The sequence below is a fragment of the Haliotis rubra genome, unplaced genomic scaffold (assembly GCF_003918875.1).
Source record: "Haliotis rubra isolate DU_JTF1 unplaced genomic scaffold, ASM391887v1 Scf520, whole genome shotgun sequence".
In the NCBI taxonomy this organism is placed as follows: Eukaryota; Metazoa; Mollusca; class Gastropoda; order Lepetellida; family Haliotidae; genus Haliotis; species Haliotis rubra.
This window is the reverse complement of record NW_025767214.1, coordinates 83916-96410: the sequence shown is the minus strand read 5'-3', so window position 1 is coordinate 96410 and position 12495 is coordinate 83916. Positions and strand designations below refer to the sequence as shown.

Here is a 12495-nt window from a genome sequence, read left to right as displayed (position 1 = left end):
TCCATTCTGGAGCTTCTTGTCGGAAGATCGAATTTGATGCAAAAACATGACAACTGAAGTAAGTATAGTTGCTGACAAATTTTGCTCTTGACCCTTTATATGCCTTTTTAGGTTGGTTTAACGAATCCGGCAACATGTAGCATCTCATTTGTATGACTTTTAAAACGAAATATTTGATGGACATATCAAAGATATCCTTGATAATTGGTAACCTAATATATAGTATCTCGTGCTGGAAATACGAGGGGGTATTATGGACAGAAAGATACCAAAACCGTGTAACAAATGTAAAGAAGACGAGAAGGCATACAATTTTGCATAATTACAATTTGAATATGCCATATGTTGTGTATTTTCAATATCTGAACTACTAAAGGTTTAACCTTGTTTTTCTTGTTAAGTCTGTAGAGCACAGATTGTGTTACGTATACCCTATTACTACACTGATTGAATTGTTATTCTTCCCTGCGAATCCAAACAAAGTATGTTCATTTCAAACATTAACTCTGACATCTGTGTAATTTCCAAGCCAGTCTCAAAGTATCAGCAATATAATGATAATTATATAACAGATACATGTTTGTTTCCGATGATTAATTACATAATTAACATAATCCAACAATTATATAACACAAGAATGTTTGTTTCCGATCACTAATTACATAATAAACATAATCCAACAATTATATAACAGAAGAATGTTTGTTTCCGATGACTAATTACATCTTTATTACGTTTATATGGCAAACAGTACAACATGTGTAAAACAGTATGGTAAAGACATGCATATGCGCCACACTGAGAATGTAGATCTTATTACAATTGATACGATTATGTGTTCACAGAGATTTTTGTTTCGATCGAAGTACAAACACTTTTTTAAGAAAGATACAGTCTTAATAGTCTTTTCATATCGCTTGTTCTCGTCAATTCAATAAACATTTGAACATGAGGGCAATTTTCAGGAAACTATTTAGCACGATACTCATTATAAAGAGGGTATACTAATGTAATATGGAATTCATCTTCTAGTTCAGTCACACAGGAACTACAAAACGCAGTTTCATAGTTTTTGGAGTATCTTTACGAATTAACATTAAAATCATGTACATTACTACGAAGTTTTGTCAAACATCTCCGTAAATCTTTTGAAGTAATAGTTACAAGATATATTTCAAGAAAATAGTCAGTCTTTATGGTTGAATAGAACGTCAAAGATTCGTAAAAAGCTATATATTGATGCCACTCTTGATACTATATGTCTTTGCAACGCTGTTTAAAATTCTCCAGAAAACGTTTCTCGTTACCAACATCTTGTGCTATCCATACATAGCCGAAACCGTATCTAAATAATAACATTCTCACTTTTGATACCCAGTTTTCATCCCCATTATCATCTTGTCTTTTTAACATTTCATAATATTCTTTGTATATCTGTATGGCGGTTGCCGTAAAATCTTCATCCAAAACGACCAAGGCTAATATAGCATATATTTCAATAGGATAACGACCTCATTCTGCCAGTGCGGTTCTACTTGATGCCCTAGAACCAATCTGTAATACATATTTACAAAACCTTGAATGAACCTTTCCGATTTGTTTACGTTTTTCCCATCCCCAAAATCAGCAAAAAGCAATATTGATAATGGTTTTAGGATTCATCAATAATTATGCCACTGTCGTCAGATTTCATTATTTCATTTACAAGTTCATCAATATACATTATAAATAATACTGGTGACAATATACAACCTTGTCTCAATCCACATGATGTATTGAACATGTCAGTCATAGTTGTTTTACTACACCGAACTGAAGCCTTAAGGTTCTTGTAAATATTTGTTAAAAGTTTATGGACTTTACCATGAATACCTCTTTGCAACAACAAGTAGAGCAATTTGCTCTTGTTCACTGAGTCAAACGCTTTTTGGAAATCTACAAATATACAATAGAATTTACCTCTCTCTTTTTTCTAATAAATCTATGGATAACTGAATGTAAAATAAACGTTTGGTCACTGGTGGAATATCTTTCTCTAAAACCAGCTTGTGATTCAGAGAAAAGGCGTTGTGTTTCTACCCACGACTGTATACGGTCTTTCATAATAGAGAGAAATACTTTACTTATTGTGTCTAATATCGAGGTACCTTGGTAATCCCCTGGATCATTCTTTACACCAGACTTGAATAAAAGTACTATTAGTCCTAAGTTCCAAGAATACGGGAAACATCCCGTATCAAAGGATTTGGTTAAATAGTCTATTTAGCAAAGGCAACAAAACTATAGAAACCTCCTTAATTGACTCGGCGAGTATACCATCCTGCCCCGGTGCCTTATCACATTTCAACTTTTTAATAGCATTAATAATTTACTGATCACTTATACAGCTGGCAATTTCAATATCACTCTTATTACAAAATTCACAATCGTCCATATTGTGACTAGACAAGAAATCAGAAATATGTTCAGCAATGTCATTATTTGCGTTATCAGGGTTTAGAAATTGCTGAAAATATTCATGCCACGTCTCAGGTGAAATAACGTGTGAACAAACACTATCATAGCAATATCTTTTGATTACTTCTCCAAAATCGTGCACAATTCTTATCGTTCGCTGCATCAATAATGTCATCAAGTACATCTTTATCATATTCTGCTTTCTTTTCACTACACAATTTCTGAAACTGTTTTTTAACTTCAAGGTATTTTCTACAATGCACAATGTGCACTAATATCGTTTAAGTTGTTCACATTCCCGATCGAACCACTTGGGTTGAGGTTTGTATTGTGTGTTGTTCATATTCAGCCTGTCTGGTTTGTTATGCTTTGAACTATATGAGTTCACAGCGTTAAAACACTCACTAAATAATTCATTGAATGTATGTATGGTTTTATCTATGTCCTTATTCACATGCTCATAGAAATGCGATGAGTATTTGTCAATTACACTAGACAGATACTGATGAATCTCACCGCGCACGCTGTCTGTCCACACAAACCTGTCCACGTGCTCTACCCTCGCAGGAGGGGTGCGCGTGAGTGGGACGAGTCATGTGGTATACCTGTGTCAGAGGTTAAACTCATCTCCGCTGTCAGTGGTAAATGGTCTGATTCACTCCTACATGCGATATTGAAATCAGTTATATGTGCGTATAGATCAAATGATACTATGCAATAGCCTGACACTATATTCCCTTGCTGACTTATAAACGTGAAATCCCCTGATCTATCATTTCCAGCCCTTCCATTCAGGATATGCATATTTAATTTGCGACATATTGATAGTAATTGTGTCCCTTCATCATTTATCACAACATATAGAAGATCGTAAAATATCAAAACCATCATTGTCATATTCAAATTCGTCAAGTGGCAAATAAGACGTGCCATAGTTTTGTATGAAACTTGTGAGGTATACGAATCCAAGGTTACCTGTTTATCAAGGCTGGTGTGGAGAAGGAATACACAATCTGTCCATTCAGTATGCAGTCTGCTAAAACTGTGGGCAATGGAGTTGCGACGTAGACAGCAATACCCCCGCAGTAACGTACTCGTTCAAAGCGACGTTGTCTCACACACTGGAAACAGGTGTGATCTGGAAACAAAGTTTCAAAATCTGCAGTGTTCTTGGCCCAAGTCTCTATGAAACATATGATATTATAATTTGTGCACAAATGTATCAGATTATTCTTTTCTGACCGGATTTTAGAATAAAGTCCGATAATATTCCATGTAAACAACTTAATAGATTCTAGAAAATCGGAGTCTAGTATTTTACTTATCTGTATTTCCTCAATAGACTGGCCTCGGCCGCACCCTAGGTCTCATGGACACTGTCACTTCGGGCATCCGGGTCGTCGGAGTTGACTTGTCGTCTGCTACCTGGAGACCTGTCCCCGGACCTAGAGGTCTGTGTGTCGGCTGTACCCCGAGTGTCGTCAGCGGGACTGTGACGTGTCCCTATCTTGACGGTGGACTTTTTACCCCAATCATAAGCATAGACATCGCCATTTAGTATCAGTTTGTTATAGGATATGTAACAATCGTCGCCATTGTCCCTATGGTGTTTTACAAACTCTCCTAGCTTTCTGCGTATGAGCTTTCACTCATATGTAGTTCGTTACACAAACATTTTTTAACTTTATCTTCTGAGCTTGACCACGTTTCGTTTTTTTCTTCATCCTTAATTCCAAAGAATATAAGATTGTTTCTCCTTGACTGTGACTCTAAATTTTCGACTTTATCTGACAAAATCATTTTTTCATCCTCTAGTCTCGCAATAGTTTTCCACATGTTGTCCTGCTTCTACCTCATGGTCTCTATAGTAGGCTCGAATTTGTCAAACTAATAGTTGAGACTGGAGAGCTGGTGCTGTATATCCTGCAGTATCCCGCAGATACTTGTATCGTCAGTATCGCCTGCAGCAGCATGCGCTCTCCGCTTGTCTACCTGGACACCCGTGGATGACAGGGACAGTCTGCTCTGGGTCTGACGTGTCAGGGGCCCCGGATTTAACTCCACGTTGCCACTCATGATGAGTAAAATTCCGAGAACAAGCAGAATTTGCAGTTGTCTTTTCAAAAAGCACCCCGATAACACAAAACCACATTTGTACTTGGTTTGTGTACTATTGGGCTGTACATTTGTGCCTATACGTATGCGCCAGAGCTGAATGTCTACTCCCATGATGTCATGTGCGTGCTACCCTCGCCATTACAGGTGGCGCCACCCCCGATGACTAATTACATAATAAACATAATCCAACAATTATATCACAGAAGAATGTTTGTCTCCGATGACTAATTACATAATAAACATAATGCAACAATTATATCACAGAAGAATGTTTGTCTCCGATGATTAACTACATAATAACATAATCCAACAATTATATAACACAGGAATGTTTATTTCCTATGATTAATTACATACTAAACAAAATCCCGCATGTGACTCAACCAGAAATAAGTAATAGAATCTGTAACTTACTGAGAAAGTGTAATCCCAAAAATACCATATGTTACAGCTTTTTCACGGAAACAGTGCAATTGATACAAAACTCATTTGCCCAGAAATCCCCAGCTCCTCTGATAATGAGTTTACAAACTTCTACATGCTGTTTTATGGACATCTATACAAAGCTAAAAAACGTTAAACTACGCCCAGTGGACGAACTGCAGCCTGGGGGCGAGAATACTTTCCTTTTCTCAACAATCGTGGGTGATTTGAGTTTGCAATTAATGAAAGTGTGTCTACAGGAATCAAGGCCCATAGTTCAACTAACGTCAGCAAAGATACAACCTTATCAATATGTCTCGTCTGCGGGGAGAAAACGCTAAAAATTACCACAATTAAGTTAACATAAATTGAAAATACCTCAGCTTTGAGCAAGGGTATATTTTGACGATAATACTTTCCATTGCTAAACACTTCCGTTCGGGGGGATCGAAAATGCTGTTTCTCTCTGGGATCCGCCCTTAGAGACCTCGGGTAAATTGAATACATTCAGATAGTTGATTTGAAAACCACTTGGCCAAAGAGACTTCAATCATTCACCATGCCAGTATCTCTCCACTGAAAGTGAAATATAATTTAATAACGACCCATTTGAAAAGCAAGGAATTATTTTATTGTGTCTATAACTATCATGACATAAACTACAACTAATTGAACTCAACTCAGATAAAGCACAGCGTTATTAACATATCTCGCCTATGGCTGAAACCCTTTGGACTCTTAGTGCCATCTTGCTATTCAGATGACTGCTTACCATAATCGTGTTGCTTTAAGCGAGTGTGTCACAGCAGTGTGACAATTACAAGCGTTCTCGGGGAATGAGCCTCCAGGCAGGAGAAGCCAACCACTACTGACACTCACAGGTTCCGTTCATTCCCGAGCACAGAAAACTCCCCGAGATCCATTAGCATTACCAATCGTGGGCAGGTGACAGATGAAAGGTGAATTCGTCGTAAAGTCTGAATGTGAAGCAGGATGCTTTATTGCCCAACAAAGCTGATACGTTCAGGTCCAATTTATCACACGACCAAAGTATAAAGGGAAATATCAGCGACGACCCGCTGAAGAATTCTGACACCAAAAGACAAGCAACATTTTGTTCAATTAATTAGTTTTTCGAAATTTAGCAGGGGTTGTTTTATAGTTTGGTTAAATCCCAAATCCGCCTGGATCAGGATACTTGCAGCTGGTGCCTTCGTTCACCAATACATATTCTTGTTGTGGGAAGAGAGGATACCTTCACTTTTCAAGAACACCAGATATAGCCACAATTTGAGCATGTTTTTACGCCACTCTTAGCAATATTCCAGCAATATAACGACGGGGGACACCAGAAATGGTCTTCACAGATTGTACTGATGTGAGGAATCGAACCCTTGTCTTCAGCGTGACGAGCGGACGATTAAACCATCAGGCTGCCCCACCGCCCAGAACTATGTGATATGATAGTTATCCCATCTGTATGATACAGTCGGAATCGTACAATTAACTGAACTTAAAGAAGACAGTAATCATGATTACAGAACCACTATTGCCTATTTTTTTTTACATCTGAACCCCTCGTTGTTTTCTACCGTGGAACAAAAAGTTGTGGAATAACTAAATACTCTGCGCAGGAAGAAAATGGATTGCCAGTCCTTGTTGCCGCCAAGTCTGATTGGTATTTTAAACTGATGCTTCCTTCATTACGTTTATTACCGTTGCTGTAACGTCGTATACTCTTGACGATACCATTTCGCATTACAAACCATATTTACTTGGACCTATTGACGATATCAAATGACTTTCGAAACTAGCAATGCGCACTATAACTTAACTTTTTTACAAAAAATATCCGTGAACCTGTTCCCTATGTATCCTTGAAAAGTAAAATCGAAGGAATACCGCGACCCCTTAGCTGAAGTTACCTGCTTTCTTCTTTATAAAAAAGAAATAGGTAAGAGGATATCATGGCATCCTGCCAATTGAAAAAATGTGTTTGATCTGGGCATTATAAATGTGCAAGCTTGTATTTTATTAACTTTTTTTATAAATTGTAGAAATATATAAACGTTAAAATATATATTTATCAACAGTAGGGGTACTCCTTTCAAATGGTGTATAATAGTATTTTACAAGCTGATATTCTCCTTGATAAACGAAGGTTTCATCTACCATATCAGAATCTCTGGGACCTCGGTGTCATGGCAGTAAAAGCCTGTGGTTGACTGGCGTTGGAAGAGTTAATATTTCAAATAACATCCCATTTAAACAAAGTTCTCGAAGTCAGAATTGTTAATCTCAGAGTAAAAATAGTTCACCTTCCAACACAACACATTGGAGAGTTACTCTGCTGGGGAAATGCAATTGCACTTCATTCTAGGTCAGGGCGTCCTCGTTACAGTTTCAAACCAGTGTTAGGCGAGAGATCAATTGGACGTAACTCTCCTGTTTGTTCCTTTCATGACACCTTCTGTCCAAACCTTAATAATATAAATGGTCTCCTGTGATATAATAAAAATGTTCTGTCACATAATAAAATGGTTTCTTGTAATATAATAGAAACGGTCCCTTGTAATGTAATAGAAATGATCTCTTGTAATATAAATGAAATGATCTATAGAAATACAACTACAGGAGATGAAAATAATCCTAATGGTTTGGTTAGCGTCTGTATCTGCGTTATTCCATGGGGTTCTCAATAATACAAGATATGACAGATCTACGCATCACTTCAGGTTTCTGCGAGGGGTTCCTGGGGAAACAAGGCCCAGTTCTTGCTGTCTTGTTTTGGCTACGCAGCTAGCCTTGGAACTGTCTGGAGGTTTCCTTATCTCTGCTACAGGAATGGAGGAGGTATGTGCTCTGGTGGTGTTTTCATTTACGCCTTGTATCATCTAAGTATTGTCCCATACATCAATTATTGATTATCTACTACCTTAGTACCTCTGATAACTGATGACTCAGTTCTCATTAAAAAATATTGAAACAAAATCACTTGTGAGTATTTTACTTATGTAACTGTCTTTAGATAAAATACATACAGGTAGCCACCGTGTTAATGTACTCGTCTATGGTCTATGTACTCTTGCAGCCACTTTCCTGATTCCCTACTTGATCATGATGTTGGTGCTTGGCCTACCAATAATGTTCCTGGAGATGGCCCTCGGTCAGTTCGCCTCAGAAGGGCCGATCACGGTGTGGAAGGTCAGCCCGGCTTTCCACGGTAAGAGCCTGGGTGGTCATTTAAGCCGTCATTTATCAATATACATGTCGATGAGTAGTGATTGAGATAGTTGTTTCAAAGATGTATACATTAAGAAATAATGAGATGATATTTCCTGCAGACAGGATCATATGCATAATTTCTCCTCGAATCGTATATTTGTTGTTTTTTTCCTTTACAAGTTAGTGCTCCTTCCCAAGATGATGTTTGACGACGTACCTGGCATCAGTCCGTTCATGTTTTATGAACGATCGATTTTACCCTTTTGCATTTGGCATTGTCGTTTCTCACTTTTGTGTCAGTAATATTTCCTATCCTTCTGATTCATTCCAGGTATCGGGGTTGCTATGGTGATCATCCTTACCATAATTACCATCTACTACAACGTCCTCGTCATGTACTCCATCTACTACATGTTTGTCAGCTTCGTCAACCTTGACGACGCTGTACCCTGGGGGTCGTGTGGCAATCCCTGGAACACCAATTCCTGTAGGTCGGAGCCATTCCCTCCGCTAACGCTGATGGATGAGGCAAACAGAACAACGACTTTGTTCAGTAAGATTTTCTGGTTGGAATTTAGAAGGGTGTATGAGTGCCTTCGTCTTGCTTTGTTGGGTTTCTGTCAAAGCTGTACGACGACGGCTTGTAAATAATCAAATATTGATTAAACAGTGACCGCGACCTGATTCGGAATATTGCCTCTTACATCCTGCATAGGTTGTTAGGGAATCCCCTTGTGTTGGCATTATAAGCATATATTCTTTTATTAATAAAGGAATGAGTGAATTCTCTGATATTTGCTCTGTTTCGACTTTTCATATACATATTCACTCATTTCTATACAGAAGAGCTCTACAACCAACCTTGTGTAGAGAGCCTTCTGTGCAACATCTCTGAAGTCTACAACTCAACCTTCAACACCACCGACGACCTCAACTCCACCATGATCCAGGATGACATCACCAAGAGATGTCTGAACAAATACACTACAGCCAGTGAAGAGTACTGGGAGTAAGTGTGAGATCGGCGGAACGGGTAAAGGCCAGTTTACAAGTGAAGTGGCATGTTACTATTTTCCTAATGACTGATAATAGAGTCAGTTGTTGCAGTACCGCACAGAACGTTCGCTCTGATTTAGCACCATTCCCAACAAAAATATAATAAACAGACTCTCTTTGACGTTGTTATTGTTGACTTATAATTCTAATGAACATCGATATTTGTTTCCGTTATTATTACGTTTATACCTTAATAACCGCATACTTATAAGAATCCTGTTTTGTATTTTTGGCGCCATGTACTACGTCTTCACGAATCTGATGGTTTTGAGGATTTGGGAGGGCTGAGTTACAAGAACATCATTTATCTATTCTTTGCCTGGGTCCTCCTCTTCCTCTGTCTGAAGAAAGGAATAAAAACATCGGGCAAGGTACAAAAAGTGTCATTGTCCCTTGTGGGATGGTCGTCCTGAAGTTGTAGTGATAATTTGAATGTAATCTGTGATCAAGTAGTTCTCTTGTATGACGAAATGCGTGACCACAGAAAGCAATCAGTCTAAATATTCAGCACATTTGATGTACATTTCAGTTGATGCGGTAAACATTTATTTCCAAGATAGTTAAAACTTCAATGTCAAAGGAAAATCAATTTCGATTATGTGTCGAAAAGTTTAAGGGTCATAAAAGAAAAGTGATGATGGCCCAGCAATGTGCATATGTGGATTGTCAGTAATTTCTGATATTTCCAATAGAAAAATAGAATTCACAATTGTGTTTCACGATCTCCGAAACATACAGAGGAGGTGTATTGATCTGCAGATGTGTAAGGTTGCTGATATTTCTCTCTCAGGTCGTCTATTTCACTGCCACCTTCCCCTATGCTATTCTCCTGGTGTTGCTGATCAGGGGCATGACCCTTCCAGGACACGAGAAGGGCGTCGCATTTTTCACGACACTACAGATGACAAAGTTGACCGAAGCCAAGGTTTGTCATTAATCACATATAATCTTATTAGCCAAAAAATATATCCATATCACAAGCATCAAAATAAATATGTTAACAATAGAAGGTTTTAGGAAAACTGTCAAGGATGTTTTTAATGTTGAAGAAATTATTGCAAAGAAGAATAACGCTCTGCCTTCATTCCATGCAAAGTGGAAACATTTGATCACTGTATTGCAGTCTTACTGTAGTTGTCTCATGTTTTAAGTTTGTCTGTTATCAGTACTCATAGTACACAGCTTATATCAGTTTGGATGTCCATACGTGCTTATTCCACGCACGCTTCAGTACAGTATCCAACCAACAATGTATTGTTGCTATATATAAATTACATGAAGCTGTTATTCATACATAATATATGTATATATTTGTACACACCCAATCTGAATGCATACCTACTGAATTGAAATGAATAAAAAAGATTTTGTTTTTAAATGGGAATCTTTGGTAAGCTGGTGGTAGGCTGAAGGCATGTAGTAGCCTTGGACCACGGTTGATTGATGGGAATCTTTGGTGAGCTGGTTGTAGGCTGAAGGCATGTAGTAGCCTTGGACCACGGTTGATTGATGGAAATCTTTGGTGAGCTGGTTGTAGGCTGAAGGCATGTAGTAGCCTTGGACCACGGTTGATTGATGGAATCTTAGGTGAGCTGGTTGTAGGCTGAAGTCATGTAGTAGCCTTGGACCACGGTTGATTGATGGAATCTTTGGTGAGCTGGTTGTAGGCTGAAGGCATGTAGTAGCCTTGGACCACGGTTGATTGATGGAAATCTTTGGTGAGCTGGTTGTAGGCTGAAGGCATGTAGTAGCCTTGGACCACGGTTGATTGATGGAATCTTTGGTGAGCTTGTGGTAGGCTGAAGGCATGGAGTAGCCTTGGACCACGGTTGATTGATGGAAATCTTTGGTGAGCTGGTTGTAGGCTGAAGGCATGTAGTAGCCTTGGACCACGGTTGATTGATGGAAATCTTTGATGAGCTGGTTGTAGGCTGAAGACATGTAGTAGCCTTGGACCACGGTTGATTGATGGGAATCTTTGGTGAGCTGGTTGTAGGCTGAAGGCATGTAGTAGCCTTGACCACGGTTGATTGATGGAATCTTTGGTGAGCTTGTGGTAGGCTGAAGGTATGCAATAACCTTGACTACGATTGATTGATGGGAATCTTTTGTGAGCTGGTGGTAGACTGGAGGTGTGTTACGATTGATTGATGGTGGAAGTCTTTTGATGTCCACAACTTCTTGGAGTTTTCTGTTGAAGTCTTTGAGGTTGGTTGATAGGGTTTTGACTTTGTCCCACCAGATGCTGTGGTCGGGATTGTCTCGGATATGGTCAGCTGTCTGATTTAGAATAAAGTTATAATGCTGATATCTGATGTTCTTTGATTCGGATTGTGAGGGGTTTCGCCAGTATAAGCAGGTCCACAATTGCACGAAAGGTGGTATACAGGTCTCAGCGGTTGTTGCTGGCAGGATGGTGGTTTCCTGTTGCTTTCATGTTCTTCTTAAAAGCTACATTTATATTGGCATATTTCTTTTAGGGTCTCTTGGTTTTGTGGGAAGGCTGATAATAAAGGTATCTCTATTCTGGTACCTACATCTCCCCTATTGTTTAGTAGTTAGTTTGTTACTTGTGTCTCATTTTTTCAGAAAACACAAGTCTGGTAATTCCCAGGCACTTGTAGGGGTGGTACTGTTACTTGATAATCAGGTCCAAACTAAGTTTGGCTCGTACGTAACTAGGAGATAAACGATAATATTTCATTTGAAACCTCCGGCTAACGCCATCGGTTCCAAATAAATCCCCGTGCTTCAAGTACTCAATAACACCTGGAAATTAGCCAACACAAGATATTTATAGACATTGTAAACGCAAAAGAAAAGCAAAAGGTCCCCACGCGTGTTTCTCTCGAGTACGGGTGTCATTAGCCGGCCTTTCTGGCTGGTTCCCATGGTAGCATCTGGAACTGCTCATTTATAACGTCATTCCGACTTTACGTCACAATATGATTTGAATGACGTCACCACTGCTGACGACGTAACAATACAATTGTGTGCGATAATTGTACGCATTAATACGCAGCGTATAGTCTTGCAATTTTAAGGAATTGAATACCATTTGATAATGTTTTTCAACCAATCAGATTGAATAACACAGATTTTCATATTGTACTGATATACCTCTGGTGATACTGAGCTAAACCTATTGTCTAAGGTGTTATGTTTTGTACTTACTATATAAGTAATCTACGAACAACCAGTGGGATCGGGATGGCC

The 12495-nt window shown here is 38.7% G+C and overlaps 1 protein-coding gene across 1 annotated transcript; it reads left to right on the top strand.

Annotated features, from left to right (window-relative positions):
• Nucleotides 1–8118: 8118 nt before the first annotated feature.
• Nucleotides 8119–9236, top strand: LOC124252658 (sodium- and chloride-dependent glycine transporter 2-like). Its single transcript, XM_046686320.1, has 3 exons — nt 8119–8221; nt 8555–8776; nt 9067–9236. Exons 1-3 carry the CDS (start codon nt 8119–8121, stop codon nt 9234–9236), a joined length of 495 nt encoding a protein of 164 aa, XP_046542276.1.
• Nucleotides 9237–12495: the final 3259 nt, after the last annotated feature.